Raw genomic sequence first — 21,712 nt, 5'->3', positions numbered from 1 at the left:
CTAAGGGCCAGATGTTACTGTCAAATTGTAACCATTCAGGGCTACATGTGTACACACGTTGCCCCGTCATCTCTGAGTGCACACGGGAGGGACAGGACATAGAAGTTGTGATCCAACCTAGGCTTTTTCTGAGCTGAAGAAAAATTGACATCAACTACTGAGTTATGGCGGATATTTTCTCCTTTACGAAGGCCTCCCACCACAAGGAGGCAGGATCCTTCTCAGCTTGAAGAAGCTGTTAATACAGAAAGACTCTCAGCCCAACAAGAGTGGTATATGCAATAGGCAGGACTTCCCTGGTGGTTCAGATGGTAAAGAATCTACCTGCAATGCAGGGAGACCAAGGTTCAATCCCTGGGGCGGGAAGATCCATCCCCTGGAGAAGGGAATGGCATCCCATTCTAGTATTCTTACCTGGAGAATTCCATGAACAGAGGAGCCTGGTAGGCTCCACTGGGTCACAAAGGCTTGGACACAACTGAGCGGCTAACACATTCATTAGGCAAGGGATTTGTATAGCTACAGCTCAGTTTCATCCTCACATTGTTGAACTAACATTTGATCTGAAATTCTTCAAACTTCAGACACATCGTCCTATCTAATTAACAGAAACATTCCTTGTGTGCTTAGTCTCTCTGCCGTGTCTGATTCTTTGCGACCCCATGGACTGTAGCTCACCAGGCTCCTCTGTCCATGGGGCTTCTCCAGGCAAGAATACTTGTCCTCCTCCAGGGGATCTTCCCAACCCGGGGATGAAACGCAGGTCTTCCACATTGCAGGCAGATTCTTTACCATCTGAGCCACCAGGGAAGCCCAAGGTGATTCCTTAGGTAAATCAAATAACTTTTTGACCACTTGGTGTTAGAGAATACTCTGAACTCAACTTCCCTATAGTGATGTCACTGAGAGTTGACTATTCATTTTTAAATTTGTTTTTATTTACTTATTTATTTTTGGCCGTGCCATGCAGAATATTAGTTCCCCGACCAGAGATTGAGCCCATGCCCCCTACAATGAAAGTGCAGAGTCTTAAGAGTCTTAACCACTGGACCGCCAGGGAAGTCCTGACCATTCATTTTTAAATTGAACTAGAAGCCACCATGGGCTTCCCTGGCAGCTCATTGGTAAAGAACATACCTGCCAATGCAGAAGACATGGGTTTGATCCTTGGGTCATGAAGACCCCCTGGAGAAGGAAATGGCAACTCACTCCAGTATTTTTGCCTGGGAAATCCCATGAACAGAGGAACTGGGCAGGGGCTGTGGGGTTGGGGTGGAGGTTACAGGCCTTGGGGTCTCAAAAGAATCGGAGTTCTTAGTGACGAAACAACAATAAGTCACCTCAGGCAGAAGATGAATCTGATTGCACTTGTGTGGTTACAAACATAATCGTAAGTGCCTCTGTTTCAATTAAGCCATAAAGGACTCTTTGGGAAGTTTAAAAACAAATATCTTTTTTAGCGGGATACCATATTTAATTAAAAATTTGAAATAACTGAGCTTATCCTGTGAGCTGTTATTTTGTGAGATGTGAAAGGCCCCTAAAATGTAACTTTCATTTAGAAATGAGAAATGAGAGTTAATATTTTAGGGGCCTTTCATGTGTCACAAAAGAAGTGAAGGTTTTAAAATTCTTTTTTAGTAAACAGCTAGGGGATGAATCTGTCTTGCCCTGTACTGCTATGAGAATGAAAGAAGGGTCAAAGTGAAAAAAAAAAAAAAGTATGTATTGGGAACAGAAGTACCTCTTAACTGAACAATGGTCTTATGATTTTAAAAGCCAGTGGGCAAAACCATCTATTGCTATTTGGCAATAAAACAAAGCATATAATCAGATTAAAAGTTTGCTACGTACATAAAACCAAAAGACCCATCTGCATGGAGATCCAGGAAAGGACTGTTTTCTTCAAAAGATCAACTTAAACCCTTTGCATAATAATCATCCTTACTTTACTAAACATTGTACCTCATTTTTTAAAACATCACAATGTTAAGCCCAATTCAAGCTTCTTTTCATTTAATGTTTAGGTCAGTATTGAAATAAACTACTAATGTTCAGGTTCTTTATTACGAAGGATTTTCTTTCAATACCTACTAGAAGGGGTGGCTTAGCAGCCTAGGCATCAGCTTTAAAATACCTAGACTCCCTGGAACCATAGGCTGGATTCACAGGAGGACCGGGGAGCCCCTTAATTATGCTGAAATAAGTTTCCTATACCAGTGTCTTTTTACAAAATTTTAAAAGCCAAAATACTCTATGGACACTAAGAATTCAATCATTTTTCCCCTTTCATTTGGAGAAATACTGGTTTGCTGTATGATCTCAGAAATCCAAAAACAGGTTCTTTCCTTTTTCACATTCTTTGCATGATCTAGTTTAGCATGCTGTCTCCTAAGCTATTTACAGACTTTAACAACAGTATTTATTTGCTTAAAGGTTGTACATTCAATTTGGCTGTGCTAGTCAGATACAAGGTTTAATCTGCAGAAAACAGCATATTGACGTCCCCGTGGTTAGAGAGGGCCCTTCTTAATCTTTTTATGATTCATTCAGTCAATGGGTTTTTTAATTGTCTTCACAGTTTTATTTAACATTAACTTAATTCAAAGCATTTCTTCAAAGTCCTTTGTTGTTGATATTCTTTTGTTCTGGGAGGAAGCTCTCTTCCACCAATTGTATTTCAGAAGTTAAAATGCCACTGTGGAATGAGAGAGTTTCATTACAAGCTATTTGAGAGGTGTAACCATCTTATAAGGAACTCAGAATCTCAGTGCAAGGCACGGTTGACATGCCAGGTCTGCAGAGTGCCTAAACTGTGTAAACTTCCCCACATGCACAGACTTAACTAGAAGTGGAACCATCAGAACTGTCTAAATCAGCAACTTAGAGTAGGCTTTGCTATCTGTTCAATAGCACACGCCTATAAGAGAGATGTCCTCAGACCCTCCGCAGTAGGTAATGATGCAAGAATCTCCAAGTAGGGAGGGGGAGCAGCTGGACCTTGTGGGACTGAGTCTTCCCCCGGGGTTCACTCTCCATCAGTAGCCTAGGAGAGTCAGAGCTGGCCCTGCTGACAAAACCAGGGGCCTTCCCGGCTGTGGTGGCATGTGGAATCCCAAGAGATCCCAAAGAGCAGAGTGAATCTGGAGGTGGGAACCGAAGTCATGAAATAATAGCTTCTCCTCCAGGGTTGATCAGATTTGATTTTTCTAAAGAAAAGGTTGAGAACAGGTTGGGGATGCAGAGAATTAGGAAACCCCGGTTGTTGTAGCTTTAGAAGATGATCTCAGGGGAGTTAATTAAATTCCCTCTGCCTTAGTTTCCCTCTGAGCGAATGAAAATAACAAGTGCTGGGACCTTCCAGTCACAATGATGCTGATGTTTAAAACAGGATTTTAGCTTCTATACAGGAAATGCACGTGCAAAATATTGCTCCCTTATTAGGGTGCAGGGAAATATACTGCCAACCACACTCCAGGCCCATGTGTGCAGTTGATATTAGTCAGTTTTTATTAAAATATAGTGGTCGACCATGGTTTCAATGACAAGAATCCTAAGGGGCAACTGGTTTCTAGGTATTTAAGCTAGTAGGTGCCCCAAGGAAGATAAAAGATTTGCAGTTTGGTGTCCCCGAAGATTTCCAGACAGCAGTTTGTTTCCTCTCACTTTTTATGAATGGCCGTAGTATTGTGCTTCCGTCTGCATTTTCTACCAAAGCCATTCATAAAAATAAAAAACAAAACAAAATAACAACAACGGAAAACGTCGTCGGCGCAGTCTGGAGCCATTGGGTGCCAGAGGCTGGGCAGACATCCCGGCAGCCATAGCCCCAACCACCATTGAAAGTCCTCAAGGGTCTGTTTGTTTGGTGGTCTGAAAAGTATGAAGTGCTGTGTGGAAGGGCAGCTGGAAGAAGTTCTGTGACACGGACTAGGCCGGGAGCCAGGGCTGGCAGGGTTTCAGACATTGTCTTTCCCCTCATTGAAGTGTCAGGACCTAATTCATGGAAAATTGGGCGAGCTGGCAGCCCTTTCAGAGGATTTCATTGAGCCCCACAGTGTGCAGGAGTCACATGAATGCGGGCTCCTCAGCCAAAAAGGGAGGGGGACTTCTGAGCAGGAGGAACCAGTCAGCCTGCAAGAATGTGTGGGGATTTGAAATGATTTGGGAGTAAGCATGTGTACAGGTGTAATCGGCAGGGGAAAAAAAGGGGGAGGAAGAAAAGTGGTCTGTTCTTACAAATGACTCTTTTGAAATGAATACTCTCTGAGCGCTCAGAGAGTATTCTTGAATCCTAAGAGGCAAAGAAGTCCTAATCATTCTCAGTTGGATTCCACCTGGAGAAAACATCATCTCAGAGCCTGGGCCTTTATGATATCATCTCTACTGTGATTTAAAGTCAGAGGGAAGAACTTTGGGGTTTTGATTTTTGGGTTTTTTTTCAGTAAACAAAAGTATTTTGCTTTTCTTTTGTTTTTAGCTTGTTCATCGACAAAAATAAAAGCTCTGATTTTTTTTTTTTTTAATAAAACATGTCTACTACAGCAGCAGTAAGACATCACACCATCACTGAAAGGAAAGAAAATGAATAGAAGTTCTGCCCTTTCACGATAAGAGTGAATTTACCTTAACTTCTGTTTTCTGGGAGAACTGTATTAAGTTTCTTTCTTTATTTGTACCACAAAAGCATGTCATTGCCCATCAGGGTGGTGGTTCAGTTGTATTTGCAAATCTCAGTGATGTGTGTGTGTGCATGCTAAGTCACTTCAGTCGTGTCCTACTCTTTGAGACCCTGTGGACTGAAGCCCGCCAGACTCCTCTGTCCATGGGATTCTCCAAGCAAGAATACTGGAGTGGGTTGCCATGACCGCCTCCAGGGGATCTTCCCGACCCAGGGGTGGAACCCACATTGCTTATGTCTTCTACAATGGCAGGCGGGTTCTTTACCACTAGCACCACCTAGGAAGCCTAGATGAATAAATAAGGTTTATATTCAAACATGAGAGTGAGTACTGGAAGTAATTCATTAAAAATTTGTGGCTTCATGGGACTTCCCTGGTGCTCCAGTGGTTAAGATTTCATGTTCTCAATGCAGGGGGCACAGGTTCAATCCCTGGTCAGAGAACTAAGATCCTGCATGCCCCAAGGTGCACCCCCCAAGAAAAATGGGCTTCAGATCCACCTTTTATAGCAACAAAGAATAACTTAAATGTTTTTCTAATATGCTAAATATTGGACAGCTAACTTAGGCTGGACAGAAAACAGTTTTCTCAAAAGGGGGGACTTTGCATTACATCCAGAATTAAATAGAGACGATAGAGATATGCAGATACAGATATGACAAAATATTCTGCAAGTGATACCGTCAAGAAAGCGAATGAATTCTGTGGGTTGAAAAAACTGGAAAAAAAATGAGAAAAAAAAACATTGGAAAAAAATGGAAAAATGGGGAAAAAATTGCACATCAGATTCTGATAAGAAACTTGTATCCAGAACATATAAAGAACTCTTATAACTCAATAATGAATAGACAAATACATTTTTAAAGATTCAAATAGACATTTCTCTAAAGAAGATATACAAATGGCCAAAAGGTACATGAAAAGGTCAGCATTATCAGCCATTCAGTTCAGTTCAGTTCAGTTCATTCGCTCAGTTGTGTCCGACTCTTTGCGACCCCATGAATCGCAGCACACCAGGCCTCCCTGTCCATCACCAACTCCCGGAGTTCACTCAGACTCACGTCCATCGAGTCAGTGATGCCATCCAGCCATCTCATCCTCTGCCGTCCCCTTCTCCTCCTGACCCCAATCCCTCCCAGCATCAGGGTCTTTTCTAATGAGTCAACTCTTCTCATGAGGTGGCCAAAGTACTGGAGTTTCAGCTTCAGCATCATTCCTTCCAATGAACACCCAGGACTGATCTCCTTCAGAATGGACTGGTTGGATCTCCTTGCAGTCCAAGGGACTCTCAAGAGTCTTCTCCAACACCACAGTTCAAAAGCATCAATTCTTCGGCGCTCAGCTTTCTTCACAGTCCAGCTCTCACATCCGTACATGACTACTGGAAGAATCATAGCCTTGACTAGATAGACCTTAGTCGGCAAAGTAATATCTCTGCTTTTGAATATGCTATCTAGGTTGGTCATAACTTTCCTTCCAAGGAGTAAGCGTCTTTTAATTTCATGGCTGCAGTCACCACCTGCAGTGATTCTGGAGCCCCCCAAAATAAAGTCTGACAGTGTTTCTACTGTTTCCCCGTCTATTTGCCATGAAGTGATGGGACCAGATGCCATGATCTTTGTTTTCTGAATGTTGAGCTTTAAGCCAACTTTTTCACTCTCCTCTTTCACCTTCATGAAGAGGCTTTTTAGTTCCCCTTCACTTTCTGCCATAAAGGTGGTGTCATCTGCACATCTGAGGTGATTGATATTTAGGAATATTCAGATCAGAACCACAATGACATTCACCTTCACACCAGCAGGATGTAAAAAGACAGTAGCAAGTGTGGGCATGTATTTGGAGCAATTGGAATCCTCCTACATTGCTGGTGAGACTATAAAATGATGAGGCTGCTTTGGAAAACTATCTGACAGCTCTTTAAAAAGTTTACCAGTTAACCTCTATCACCCAGAAATGCCACTCCTAGCTGTATACCTAAGCGAAATAAAAACTTGTACACACGAAAACTCATACATGAATGTTCATAGTAGCATCATTTATGTTAGGCAAAAGTTGGAAACAACCCAGATGTCCATGAACTGATGGATATGTAAACAAAATATATCCATACAAGGGAATATTATTTGTCGATAAAAAGCAATGAATTACTGGGGCTTCCCTGGTGGACCAGTGGTTAAGACTCCATGATTCTAGTGCAGGGGGCACAGGGAACTGAGATCCCACATGCTATACCACCAAAAGATAGGTAAATAAATAAAATTATTAAAAAGGAATGCATTACTGACACATGCTATAGCGTGGATAATCCTAGAATACATTTTAAGTGAAAGAAGACCAGATGTTATATGATTACAAAAGATACAAAAAGACTGTATATTTACGTGACATGTCCAGAATAGGCAAAGTTACACGTGGCACTAATGATAAAGAATCCGCCTGCCTCTGCAGAGATGCAGGTTCCTTCCCTGGGTCAGGAAGATGCCCTGGAATAGGAAATGGCAACCTACTCCTGTATTCTTGCCTGGGAAATCCCATGGACAGAAGAGCCTGGTGAGCTACAGTCTATAGGGTTGCAGCAAGAGTCAGACATGACTGAACACACAACACACGTGTAGGGACAGATTAGTAATTGGCTGGGGACTGGAGGCTGGCTAGAGAGGGAAGAGGGGACGGGAGTGGGTGATAATGGATAGGTCTCTTTCCCAAGAGCTGAAATCTTCTAAAATTGGATAGTGGTGATACTTGTACTACCTTCAGACTACACTAAAAAGCTTAGATGTATACACTTCATATGGGTGACTTTTATGGTATATAAATTATATCTCAAGAAAGCTGAGTTTTTTAAAACAAAATTGTAACAAATTAAGCCCTTTCACTTCCTAAGTTTTGTGATATGCTAGTTAAAACAAAGTGAATAGAATAGCAAGTTTATTTTGATGTAACTGCTATGTATTACAGACCTTAGGTGGGAATTGTTTTAACAATTTAACATCCTTTAACCTGAAAGAAACCGTTTGAACTTTGAAGAAACTTTCATCTTCGCAAATAAGTGTGAATATTTAAAACAGGTATACTTAATTATTCTCATTGTGTGTGTTTCCTTTTAAATTATAACAATTCTTTTTTTTTTTTTTTTCTTTCTTAGCCACAACAAGTTGTTCAGAAGAAGCCTGCTCAGGTAAGAGACAGTCACTGTGATTTTTTTCTCCCAATTAATGTAAAAAGTAAGACCAAAAAAATATGACCCCAAATGACCTTTATTTAGTCTTTCTCTAGTTTTGATTATGTCAGCATTGTAGTGTTCTTGAAAACTGGTTGTATCCTTCAGACATAGTCAAGAACATATAGTCTGAGGTTTTCAAAAATTCTGAAAGACATCAAGACCTAAAGTATACAAAGCAAATAAAAATACTTCTAAAAATAAACCCTTTTAGTGCCTTATATGAAACAAATACTTAGTCTTCTGAGGTGTTTCGCCCATACTTAAACATCAGATTTTGCCCTTTCCATCTAACGATCCACATCCCATTGACTCCATACAGGACTTACTAGCTGCAAAGTATATCATGATCCATGACTAGAAACATACCTGTTCATTGACTTAATTCCTCCAAAGAAGTCCTGGAAATTGAGAAATTTTTATATTAATTTGGCTATTGATGAACTCTCTGATCTTAGCAGAGTGAGTCTCTGAAGTCTTTTGCAGCATCAAAATTAGGAACCGTCTTTACTTCTCTTGTTCCATATGCCTGGAGTTCCTTGTCCCAATTATAATCTGTACTTAGAAGCATAAGAATCATGTTTATTGAGAAAGTATGTCTTGAATAATAAATTAAAATATAAAAATGTCTTGCTGTTCTCCCTTTTGGGGTTGAAGGAGATGCACAGGAGACTTAGGTGTATCATACAGAACCTACCGAAGTAAGTTATTAAGCAGTATCACAGGTTACCAAGTTCTTTGTTGATCTTTCATATAATTTATCTGTAGGATCTTTTCCCTAGAGTTCTCTAAAACTGTACCTCTCACCCTATTCTCTTGGGACAGTGTTGGTTTGCATGGGAAAGGCAATCTCCTGTATCTGCTGTTCTTTGCAAATGCAGCTTGAAAGAGAATTGAAGCTTCTAAACCAATATAAGCATACAGGAAAAATGTATCTGAATAATTACACATGTGCTTTAAAATAAAAACAGAGTTTCCATGAAAAAAAAAAATCGTAATCACAGCTGTTCCCTTTCCTAAAAGCCAAGAGTGGTAGGGGACACTAAAAATAAGCACACGATGTTTCTAAGCAATGTTAAACAGAGCAAAATATAAACAAAAGCTTGACATTTTAAAGTAGGAGATCCCAAATATATTACCCTCTCATCCTTCATTAGTAGGGAAATCCAAGAGAAAATTAATTTATAATTCTGTGCATTGGGGTCAAAGTATATTGCTGTGTTCACTGTTACATCATGGGCTGTGAATGACAGGTTAATAATCTAAGGTGATCTGTTAAAGCTTTGATTCAGTGTCTATTTTGGGGGTTGTAGGGAAGATAAGGCAAACAAAAACACAGTCACTGCATATGAGAAATGTGTAATCTAGTTCAGAGGTTCTTAGCCTTGGCTGCATATTGGAATCACCTACAGATACTATTAATATAATTATGTATATCCAGTTGTATATATTAATATACGTAGTTGACCCTTGAACAACATGGGTTTGAACTGTGATGGTCAACTTAAAGGGGGATTTTTTTTTTCACTAACTGCTACAGTACCACAGGATCCATAGTTTGTTTAATTGGTGGATGCAAAAACATGGATATGGAGTGAGGACCAACTATAGGACTTGAGTATCTAAGGCAAATCCCGGAATCAGCCCACCTCGGATACTGAAGGACAGACAACTGTAAATGTGAACCCTACCCAGTGGTGTATGCTGGAGCCAGCCCTTGTGAGGCAATTGTGTCTCTTCCAGATTCTATATTTAGTGATGTTAAGTAGGTGACTTGAAATCCATTTTGGTGGGAGTAGTTACACCATGGAAATTGATATATACTACAAGTCAGGACTTTATTTTACTGGAGAGCAAGTTGTTGAACTTTTACCTGCATACCACTGGCCTCACCCTTCAGTGATACGGATTATTTAGTCTGGAAACCCACGCATTAGTATTTTATGAACTCCTCAAGTAAGTAACGGAGAGCCATGGATGAAGATACTCAGTGAACACACTTGAGAAGACATTTGATCATTTGTTGAGCAAATGAAGGCGCAATGAGAGTCTATGAGGCACAGCGTGATATAGATGAATGAGTGGGATTCCCTGTGTTGCCTAAGGGGATGATCCTCAGAAGAGTTTTGATCTTGTTATTGTTTAGTTGCAGAAGGGAAAATGAAGACATAGATTATTCTTTAGGAATAGAAGATGTTTTAGATGAGATGAATGGCATATTCAAAAGTAAAGAGGCAGAGACAGGTAAATCACTGGCGGAGGTTATCCACATGGCTAAAACTGATTACAAATTGGGCAATAATACACCAAGAAATAATGTAAGTGACATCAGACATTTTTGTCCCAAGAGAATCAGAAATATCAAAGAAATCACAAATGGATGGGGTTGGTCCTCACTGATCAATCTTGCTGTCTTGCAACCATGCTCCAGATTTGCCCTTGAAAAGAGAGTTTAGACTCAGAATAAAAGAACATGAGCTCATTGGGCTTCCTAATCTATATTGTCTTAAGGACACAGTGATGAATTATATAAACATGGGGACTACACGGAAGTTTGTGGAGGATAATGTAAATTTCACACCACATTCGAAAGAATCTCTTTCTTTTACATCTGTTTCTGTCAAAATACCCTCCTGGATGGCTTTTCCATGTGGCAGTCTGGATTAATTCAGGCTCGTATCCTTTCTATCAACACTACTTCCAGGGGTTACATTCAGATCCTGTTTTGAGGTGGCAAAAATTTTAGCACAATTAAATATTTTACATGCAAGAAAAGAACTCAACAGTGTATAAGGCTGCCTAGGTTTTTCTGGCCCTGTCAATGGATGAATTAATCTCTCTATTCCCTATATATCCATGAACTGGGAAAATAACGGTGCATCTTCATGTACTCCAAAGGACATTTTAAGAGTTGTATAAATTCCAGGGAATAGTATTACATTCTGACTTATTTTTGGATGCTTGGCTTTTCATTTCTAGGGATTTGTATTCTCAAAAATATCCAAGGTCTAATTAGTTCAAAACTACTATCTTTTTTTACCTCAAGTGTTTTCACTGCATCTTTTTAAAATAAAGGATTTTTTAACAAAGGGAAAATTTTATGGTGATTTCTACATACTATCATTGGACTAAAGCACTTGGCTTGTGTGTAATTCCATGTGTATGGAGTTACAAAGACTCTCTTCTAAAGTATCCTAATGCCATCAAAATGCTTGTTGTCATTGTTCAGTCACTAAGTCATGTCCAAGTCTTTGCGACCCCATGGACTGCAGCACAGCAGGCTTCCCTGTCCTTCACTATCTCCTGGAGTTTGTTCAAACTCAGGTCCATTGAGTTGGTGATGCCATCCAACCATCTCATCTGCTGTCACCCCCTTCTCCTCCTGCCCTCACTTTTTCCCAGCATGAGTCAGCCCTTCACATTACATAGCCAAAGTATTGGAGCTTAAGCTTCAGCATCAGTCCTTCCAATGAATGTTCAGGGTTGATTTCTTTTAGGATTGACTGGTTTGATCTTCTTTCAGTTTAAGGGACTCTCAAGAGTCTTCTTAAGCCACAGTTGAGAAGCGTCAGTTCTTCGGCGCTCAGCCTTCCTTATGGTCCAGCTCTCACATACATGCGTGACTAGTGGAAAAACCATGACTTTGACTCGATGGACCTTTGGCAGAAAAGTGATGTCTCTGTTTTTTAATATGCGGACTAGGTTTGTCATAGCTTTTCTTCCAAAGAGCAAATGTCTTTTAATTTCCTGGCTGTAGTTACCGTCCGCAGTGAGTTTGGAGCCCAAGAAACAAATGTCACTGTTTCTGCTTTTTCCCTATTTGCCATAAAGTGATGGGACCAAATGCCATAATCTTAGTTTTTTTCATGTTGAGTTTTAAGCTTTTTCACTCTCCTCTTTCACTGTCATCAAGAGACTCTTTAGTTCCTCTTCGCTTTCTACCATTAGAGTAGTATTATTTGCATATTTGAGGTTGTTGATATTTCTTCTGGCAATCTTGATTCCAGCTTGTTATTCATCCAGTCCGGCATTTCACATGATGTACTCTGTTTCAAGTTAAATAAACAGGCTGACAATATACAGCCTTGTTGTACTCCTTCCCAATGTTGAACCAGTCCATTGTTCGTGTCTGATTCTAACTGTTGCTTCTTCTTAAATTTCCTCACAACTTTGGGGATGCAACTTTTTGAAAATGGATTAAAGAAAGTCATAATTCATTCTAAGGAGCCAAATTCAGAATTAGGCTAAATCTCAGAATTTAGATGTGCATATGTGTATATAAGTACATACATCAAGAGAGGAATAAAAATTTAAGGAAAACCATTCTGCAGAGGTGTGCTTGGGAAGTCCACCAGGTGCCATCAGCTGCAAACCTCAAGTGTGTGTCACGTAACCCTGATGGGAAAGTTAATAACCTTAAAAATCTAAAAGGGAAGATCTCTAATATTTAATATTAAATTTATAAGTTCCAAAACCAGTGAAAACTAAGCTTACTAGAGAATTCTATATTTTCATTTAAAGTAAAAAAGTAAGAAGTTAGCTAATTTCCTAGTTTTTTAGCCATTGATTGCTAAAAAAGCAGTTGATTTCTCAGCCACATGGATTACATTCTCAATTTGAGTAGGAAATTGGTAGGTTTTGTTGCTGCTGTTGTCCTTTTTCTAAAAGAAACCTTATAAGATATAGGATTATTATTATTGCTAGAGGGGGCTTTGTTTCTCAAGTGTTAATTTTCATAAGAAAAAAAATCTCACCCCATCTCAGAATTCTAAAAAGATTTTGTTGATTTATTAGCTATCTTATTGTTTCTTGATTTCCGCCTTTTAAGATTTTAAACTGAAATTAGAAGTGAGTCCTTATATATAATTCAGATATTTTTTTTCTCACGTGAGCCCTACTCAGAAGGTAAAAACAGCTTTAAACAATCCAACTTCTCCTTCCTTTCAACCCAGTTTCCTCATTGTTGTAGTGCCCTGGCAAGCTACACCTCTAGCAATTAAGACAGGTAGAAACCTGCTCCTTTTCGGCTTCCCAGTGAGAGAACTGGAAAGTTTTCAGTTTCTAAGAGACTGGAAACAAAGCTTTCTGTTTCGAAATAGAGCTTTTACCTGCGAGTAACATCATTTGTGGGTGATGTGTGTTGGGGCAAAGAAATCTAAGCCTTGGTTATCATGGGATTTCCCCCCCCCCTTAAAAAAAAAAAAGAAGTTGAATGCTTTTACAGAGACTTCAAGGGCAGTTTTAAGGATGTTTATATTTCAGACAACCTAAACATTGTTTGGAGCAAAATGAGAGATTTCACTTTGGGACAAGCAGGTTGATGAATTGCAGTCAGCATCTTGTTCTCAAAGAAGGCATTTTTACTGGGGGCTTTTAGTCTAGACACACAAAGGAGGAAGGAGGAAAAAGGGAGAGTTCTCTAACACTCATCTTTTACGTGGTATCTTGGCCAGTTCAGTAAATAGTTCATCATAAATCAGACTTGCAAAAAAGAGTCACTCTCTACTCACTCAGGGAGAATAGTGATTTATGCTGCTTAAGTCATAAAGAGTACTGATTTATTTGTTTTCCAACTTATGCTCTTTCAAGCTGGTAAAACAGTTTGTGGGCCAGTAGTAAATGTTTGGTACCAACTGGCAAAACATAAAGAATGATATCAAAGCCCACCTTGAGTGGGACTGTTTTGTGTATAGGAAATACATTTTTGATTTAACCTCTGACCTCTGACATTGCAAAGGTCAAGGAAAAAGAAAAGATCCAAGTAGAAGGCATCATTTAACTCTTATAATAAAGTAGCTCAAGGAGATACAGCACATGGGTAGGGCAGAGGAAGCATATCAAAATGATCATCAACTGTAAACATATGAAGTCATTAGCTTAGTTTTAATAAAGGAATATTGGCAAGATGAAGTCAGCTGTTTCTTGGCATGGGATGTCTTACAGAGATGACATAAACGTCTAACGGAAGTGAAAGAACATTACTCAGTTTGGGGCACGACATAAAACTCCAAAAGGCAAAATATAGTGTTTCTGAACTTGACAGATTTCCTATAAGAGGTTTTGGTTTTTTTTTAATATGATTGCCTTTAACTGTGTGGTAAAGCCTGTGGATTAGGCTAAAAATAAAATGGCCATGTCTGTCTGCTTTCCTTTGCATATTGCAGAGTGCTTTTCCTATGCATTTTGATGTGAGTTGTATAAAAAGCTATTATTTATTCAATATGTAAGATTTCTTCTTATTATCCAAACCCAAATTAATATGAATAAATAGTAACTGGCTTTAAAACACTGTCTTTCTAAGGAAATCCTTAATGTTTGAATAGAAATATGTTGGTTTGTCCAAGAAACTTTTTTAACTTTGAGGGAATGTTTGCTAGACACGGAAATGTTTCTATTGAAGAATTATTTAACTTACTGTTATTATTGATATTTTCATAATCATCTTCAAAAGTCTTTGTCTCAGGCTAATAAACAATGTTTGGTGCAATAATGATTAAAACTCAGAAATGTTCTATTTCCTGGCAACAAATACAAATTATGAACAATTTTATATACATAGAAAACAGAGAGAAAATATTTCTGCTAATCTGAGCCATCAATAAACACATCCAGAATAAAACCATTAAGCAGCCTTTAATTTATCCATTTTTAAACTACTTTGTAAAAAGAAGAACATTCCTCAATAGTTTTGGAAATGTTGAAATGAATTTCCTTTTCCTGAGTGGTTCCTTCATATAAAAATCTTTCTGCTGCATCTTTAACTATTTCTTAAACATGACATTTCTTCAATAAGAATTAGAAACTGCCGGACACAGGAGCCTTGAGGGCTACAGTCCATAGGGGCGCAAAGAGCCAGGCACAACTGAAGCAACTTGGGAGGCATGCATGGAAAACTGATGAAGCTTGTGATCCTCAGAAATCATGACTTACAGGATCCTGAAATCTGCAGTTAATAAGTGTGCAAGTCTCTCAGTCGTGTCCGACTCTTGCAATTCCATGGACTATACAGTCCATGGAATTCTCTAGGCCAGAATACTGAAGTGGGTAGCCTTTCCCTTCTCCAGGGGATCTTCCCACCCAGGACTCAAACCGGGGTCTCCTCCATTGCAGGCGGATTTTTACCAGCTGAACCACAAGGGAAGCCCCCAGAATTTGCATTTAGTTTATATATAAAATGAACTGTCTATCTGAAAAATGTGATTCCCTTCTGAAGATATTTTTAAATAGTCTTCCATCCCAGAAAAGAGTTCGTAGTATCCCAGAGATGAATGTTACCTCTCTTTACAGTATTTTCAGGGATGAAACTCTGATCAGAGGCATGCACAAGACAAACAGGAGTATATTACAAATCTAAGATGTCATATTTTGTTTTCTTTGGGAGGCATTCTTTAGTAACAGGTTTTTTTTCCCTTTCTTTCACAGCTATCTATCATTGAACCACAGATAAAGAAAGAAACACAAAATGAGTAGCTATAATTAATCATCATAGCTCCACACTGTAGTCTTACAGAATTTTTACTCTTTTTTTCAAAATTTTCCCATTTTGTTGTCACATTTTTTTCTCACACCCTGCTGATGGGTATTATCATTACTGTGTAACACAGTGCGAAAAAGGCACAAGTTATATACACGTTAATGCCAGGGCTGGTGCCCATGGTTATTGATATCTAGGATCAACCTTCTTTACCGTAAACATCCTCCAGTAAGACCTTCAAAGGGCTCCCCCGGTGGCTCAGTGGTAAAGAATCTGCCTGCAATGCCGGAGACGGGTCAATCCGTGAGTCGGGAAGATTCCCTGGAGAAGGAAATGACAACCCACTCCAGTATTCTTGCCTGAGAAACCTCACGGACAGAGGAGCCTGGGGGGCTACAGTCCATAGGGTTGAAAAGAGGCAGACACAACCTAGCACCTGAACACACAATAAGATCTTAAAACTGACTTTTATTAAGTTGATGGTAACACATGCAAGGTAGACACTTGTATATTTTTACATACATAAGACTAAAAAGATAAATATCCCATAAATATCCCATAAATATCCATAAAGACTAAAAAGATAAATATCCCATAAATATCCCATAAATATCCATAAAGACTAAAAAGATAAATATACCATAAATATCCCAACTTCTGAAGCCTCCTTTTGAAAAACATTTCCACCAGAATGCCTTGCACTTGCCAGATCATAGGGTTTATACAGGTTCCATTGAACATGTTTTTTTTAAAATGTGATATAAAATTTTCCTAGTTGAAGGAAGTAATCACTTTCCATGAAGTTAAACAGCCCCAATCCATTTTAAATTAAAATATCTGACCAAGAAATAGAAAATGTCTGATTTGTGGTCTCGTGGGTCACTTAGCTGCAGATGGAACTTGAAAACCTGGTTTCTGGTCTCTGCTACAGAGGAGGGGAACCCATGATTTTTGTTCTAGCGGGACTGGCTTGAGATATTCATGAACATGAAAAACTCTTTCGTGTGTCATTCCAAGTCCTTAAGGAACTGAACATACTAAGATGACAAAAAGAATGTCACTAAACCATAACTACTCTTTCTAGAAGACAAGGTATTATTTGGTTTACTAGCAAGATAGCTTTAATTACAGATGCATTTGTAGCCTGCAGCACTTTCTAATAAGAGAGTCACAGAGTTCTTTGCAACCAAGGTGGGAAAAATAAGTATTTATTAAAGGCGACATAAAGGCAACATGGACTTCTGTGACTAGCCCTCCTTCCTACACACAAAGAGGGGCATGATGGTGTCAGCACCCCTATAATTTGCAGGGAGAGTATTTCCATTTCTCGGTTCCATTGAAAATTTGCTGGCCTCCTTTCCACTGCAGACCTTCTGTTTAGTCTGCATCTGAAAATTAAACCCAGAGCTTCAGCTCTTGCCTTAAACCTTCCTCCAGTGCACACCCTCACCCTTGCCTGCGGTGGTAAGACCTATGGTTAAACACCTAAGACATTGAAAAATTCCATCCAGCATGAGGGGATCAGGATGTATATTGGGATGTCTTCTTCCTCCTTTTGAATCAGTGAGCAAAAGTGCATCCAAGGGTATATGCTAAATGTGTCATGCTGAACAAAATCAAAAGAACGGGGAGAGGTGAGAACTGTCTTTCTAGGTTTTAGTGGGTTTTTTCCCCCAAGCGTAATGAAAGCAATGAAAGAGTTACACTTATTAAATTCCATTTGGGGGGAACAAAAGAAAAACTTTAGGCAAAATGAGTGCAATTTTTCCAGCAGTCATAATAAAAATATAGTTCTCCAACTCTGTGTACTTTCTTTTCCCTCTCTTCAGTTTTCTGCCAAAAAAATCCACGTGTTTCACCCCCGTGCGGTGCAGCCTCAGTGGTCTTTGTAAGGTAACTGAGTGGATGGCTGGGGGCTGTTCAGTGTTTAGAGGCCTTAGTGGCTGGTGCTCATAAAAATGTCACTGTGCACTTTCACTTTGAAAAGTCCTTTTATCCTACATTCCTGAAGCGCCATTCCAACAGTAAGCCTCCTTGACCAGACTGCGGCTGCCTGGCTTTCCCACCTCGCCAACTAGCCCCTAATGAGATGTGGAGAGTGCTTGGCGACAGTCTTTCAACGACTCAGTATTGCCTCAGAGCTGCCGTTGGGGGGCTACCCAAGCTCAAAGATCTTTTAGCCATATGCAGCAAACATGAAGCAATTTAAGTAAATAGCTCAAGTTCCAATCTATTGCCTACAGCAAATGGCAGTCTTTTAAGTTACTTAAGAGGATTGAATCTCAGGGGTTTCCTACCATCTACTCTGCTATGAAAATAAGATTCCTAGGGGATGTCAGGACCAGATGCATCTTCCTTTTATCACTGGTTCCTGTCTGTCCACTCTTTGCACCTCAGAAGGGCCCTGTGTGAAGTCTGGTCAGCAGCTGAACATGGATTTTCTGATGCCATCCTTTTTTTTTTTGGGGGGGGGGCGCTATACTGGGTGTCTGTTGCTTAGCTCAGGCTTTCCCTACTTGTGGCAAGCATGGGCTCCTCCAGTTGCAGCACGAGGGCTTCTCATTGTGGTGGCTTCTCTTGTTGCAGAACACAGGCTCTAAGACACACAGGCTTCAGTAGTTGCGGCACACAGGCTCAGGAGTTGTGACTCTGGAGCTTGGGCTCAGTAGTTGTGATTTACTGGCTCCGAAGCATGTGGAATCTCCCTAGACCAGGGATTGAACCCATGTACCCTGCATTGGCAGGCAGATTCTTACCCACAGTGCCACCGGGGAAGTCTTCTGACTCCATCATCATGCATCCACGACATACAGATGGTTCCTGAGAAGAAAAGCAAGAACTCCTCTCCCAGCCTTACTTTGCAATCTGCTGTTGAATCACCTGCCCCAGTTGAGTCAATGAACTGTGGAACAACAACAAAAAAAAAAGTGAAGATTTTTCTTCTCCTAATTACACGCATACTTTCTGTCACAGCAAAAGGCCAAGTTACTGGAAGGGTGAGAACCGGCATTTGCAGAGGTGAGAGCTGCCACCTCTCATATGCACCTCCAACATGATCCCCTTGGCAGCCATGTCATCCTTTAGAGGTTGGCCAGTCAGGGCTATGCCAAGAAGAGAAAACTCTCCACAAACCAGACACTTGTGAGAATCTTCATCCTGAGCATGTGAGAGCTACATGACCTCCCAAGGTTGACCCAGTGAGGCTCCCACCCTCTGACATCCTGGTTAGAAACCCAGTCCTAGCAGAGGCATTTCAGTGTCCATGGAAATAAAACAACTCTCCATGTTGTATTAAGAACCATTAAATAAAGGAAACAATATGAGAATGAGGGACCGTCATTTTCGGCTAAATTGTGACTAAAGGATTTAAATAAACCACTTCCATATCAGGAGCTACAAGAGCTCAGATCAAGCAAAGTTTCTGGGAATGTTTTGAAAAGCTGATCACATCCCATCTACTGCAAGATCTTTGTAAGTTCATGGCCTGAAAATTCGGTTTCCTTCTGGATTTGGAAGACCTTTTTCCAGATAGTCTAGAAAAATTGATCAGTTAGGAATGGAATAGTTACAGCTTGATCTGGGGCCCCAGGGGCCTTCCAACTTGACAGCCTTCTGTTAATTTGTTAACCAGGGGAAGAAGCAATCAAATCTATCTGCCACCTTGTACGCCGTAGTCTGTTTCAGGGTAGTCACCTAAGTCCATACCTCCTGTCCTAATGAGGAGTCCTTTGGGGATGGTTGAAGAGTGTATCCGCCGAACAACATAAGTGACTTTCTGAAATTTAAATATTAAGTGTAAAGACAAGGTCAAAGGGCAGCTGAACATTAGCTCAACTCTCTTGCGTCTGTCCGTGGCTTGGATCCCCTTCCATCCTCCTTTGTGGCCAGGACTCCATACATGGAGAATCTCAGGATCCTGGCCTGTTGCCTATCAAGAGGTATAAACCTGCTGCTTAAATATGTGAAGCCCAGTTTGGGTGTTGGGAGCAGAGGGGAGGTGGCTGCAAACGTTCCACGTTTCCTACATAACCCAAAGCAGACTAAACAAAACCAGTGTGAAATCTCATGACTTGATGCTGCAGTGGTTATATTTTTTAAGCTATAATCCATTCATTTGTATGTGTGTTTATTCCCAGGATTTACAGCTCCCTCAGTCTTGGGTAGGGGGAAGAGAATGTTTGAAACCTTTTGCAAAGGGTTTGCAATAAGCAGTGGCCTATTAAAGCTCAGGATACAGTGAGTGTGTGTGCATTCGTGTGAGCCTGTGAGTGCCCGTTCATGTGGGCTTTTCTTCCCCCGCCTCCTTTTTGCTGCTTTTACGCAAAAGCATCACACATGGTAGCATTTAGGAGTTCCTTCACAGCTGAAGTGCTTCAAACACTAATGAATGGAAGTTTGGTCATATAATGCAGACAAGCTTTAAGGCATGCGTTACTGAATGGTGTACTGTAGTGACCTGGGAAAGGAAGAGAGGTATAAATTGTGTCAGTTAGCCACCCAGACAAAATGAAGCCATGTGGAAAATCAAATCTATTAAAGTATGAAGACTGTTATAAGCTGTTTGAAGCTGGCCATTCCTAAAGTTTGCTGCAGGAGTAAATGTTTGCTTCTTCTCCCAGATCTTTTTCACATGCCGTCTTATGAGACAGTGTACAGCATTTGATAAAAATCATCCTGTCACTAAGGACGCTTTTATCAGAAATGTTTATTGTCTCCGCTTTACCACCCATGTCCTGAAAGGTACTGCACATTTGTTAAATAAGCAAAAGGAAAGAGAACTTTACAGCTCAAGCCGGCTTGCAGAAACTCCAACAAATTCCAGAGCCATAAGGAATCAAAAAAGGGAAAGAGAAGGGGGAATTAGATTTATGAAGAGAAGGCCCTGCAAAAACATATATATTAGATTTTCTTTGTTTGGTTAGCCCACCATTAAATGCTTGGTTGGTGTGGATTTAGTATTGAGATTGAGCTGTTAATGGCAGACTGTGGCCATTGTCTTACAACGTGCTTTAATAAATACAAGGAGGAAATCCATTTGGAAAGGAAATGAGTCCTCAGCTCTTGCAGCCCCTTCTCAGGCTCTGCCTTCACGCTGCCTCCCTCACTGTGGTGGTGACATCTTGGTCATGCAGGAGTGCCAACACCCATCTCACTCTGCCCAAAGCCTGGCTGTCCTGGCCCTGCGCTTTGGGTATATGAGTTCTTGTGCCTTGATTTTTCTCACCTGTAGAATGGGAATAATACCAGCCAGTCCCTAAAAGCATCAAGTAAGCACCCTAAGAGCATCAGCTATGATTCCCAATATCTGCAGGACGCATTTCCTTTGTGCCTCAGGAATGGATCCCCTTCACTTGATTTGCTAGTTTTTAAAACTGATGACTGGTGAGCTATCAGGAAAAAATGTATCCTTGTCTTTTTTCCCTCTCATTGGTGGGTAAGCTCACGCAGGCCTGACATTCTCTGGATGGCAGACAATTGAATCTGCTGAGCAGCCGCCATGATGTCAAGCCTTAAGTCAACAGTGGCTAATGACGGCTCTGGGAAAAAACAACACCTTGATTCCTCAATTATGGTTTAAGAAGCCCTGGGAACGAGGGGCTCGCCAGTCATCCGCATCCTCTTTTGAAGCCAGCATAATGTGCTGTAGAAACAGGTCACTTCTGAACCGTTTGTCAGAGCAGGCCCCACAGTGTAATGGCTGTGCCCTTTGTGTGTTCCAGGAGGAAACTGAAGAGACATCCTCACAAGAGTCTGCAGAAGAGGATTAGGGGGCGCCAGCATTCAATTTCTACCTCAGCAGCAGTTGAATCTTTTGAAGGGAGAAGACACTGCAGTGACCACTTACTCTCTGTCGCCATGGTCTTTCCACTTTCATCTGGGGTCGGGGGTGGGGGGGAGGGGTGGGGGCGGGACGGGGGTGGGGGTGGGAGAAGTCACGTAACCTTAAAAAGGACTATATTAATCACCTTCTTTGTAATCCCTTCACGGTCCCAGGTTTAGTGAAAACTGCTGTAAACACAGGGGACACAGTTTTAACAATGCAACTTTTAATTACTGTTTTCTTTTTCCTTAACCTACTAATAGTTTGTGGATCTGATAAGCAGGAGTGGGTGGATGAGAAAATAACCTCTGAATCGGGTTTAGTCAATCACTGCACTGCATCCAAACCAGAAACGTGTCACCTACGTGACACCGGGCATTCCTCCAGGCCAGGCGTGGTGGGAAACACTGGCCACCTCAGACGCCACCCAGCCCGCTCAGTAGTGAAGCTTCTGTGTAGAACACCAAAGATAGGACTAGCTACTACTTCTCTCTTTTTCATATAACCTTGTAGAC

At 40.6% G+C, this 21,712-nt stretch overlaps 1 protein-coding gene across 1 annotated transcript in view; it reads left to right on the top strand.

Moving 5' to 3' along the window:
• HMGA2 (high mobility group AT-hook 2) overlaps window positions 1-21,256 on the top strand; it is a 145,476-nt gene extending 124,220 nt beyond the window's left edge. The window contains exons 4-5 of the mRNA XM_027967479.3: window positions 7,828-7,860; window positions 21,097-21,256. Of these exons, the coding sequence (XP_027823280.2) occupies window positions 7,828-7,860; window positions 21,097-21,144 (81 nt within the window). The 3' untranslated portion in view covers window positions 21,145-21,256. The remainder of the gene's footprint in view (window positions 1-7,827; window positions 7,861-21,096) is intronic.
• The last annotated feature ends 456 nt before the right edge of the window (window positions 21,257-21,712 follow it).

The sequence above is a fragment of the Ovis aries genome, chromosome 3, assembly GCF_016772045.2.
Source record: "Ovis aries strain OAR_USU_Benz2616 breed Rambouillet chromosome 3, ARS-UI_Ramb_v3.0, whole genome shotgun sequence".
Classification (NCBI taxonomy): Eukaryota; Metazoa; Chordata; class Mammalia; order Artiodactyla; family Bovidae; genus Ovis; species Ovis aries.
Note: the sequence above shows the minus strand (reverse complement) of the source record. Positions and strands in the feature narration are given on the sequence as shown.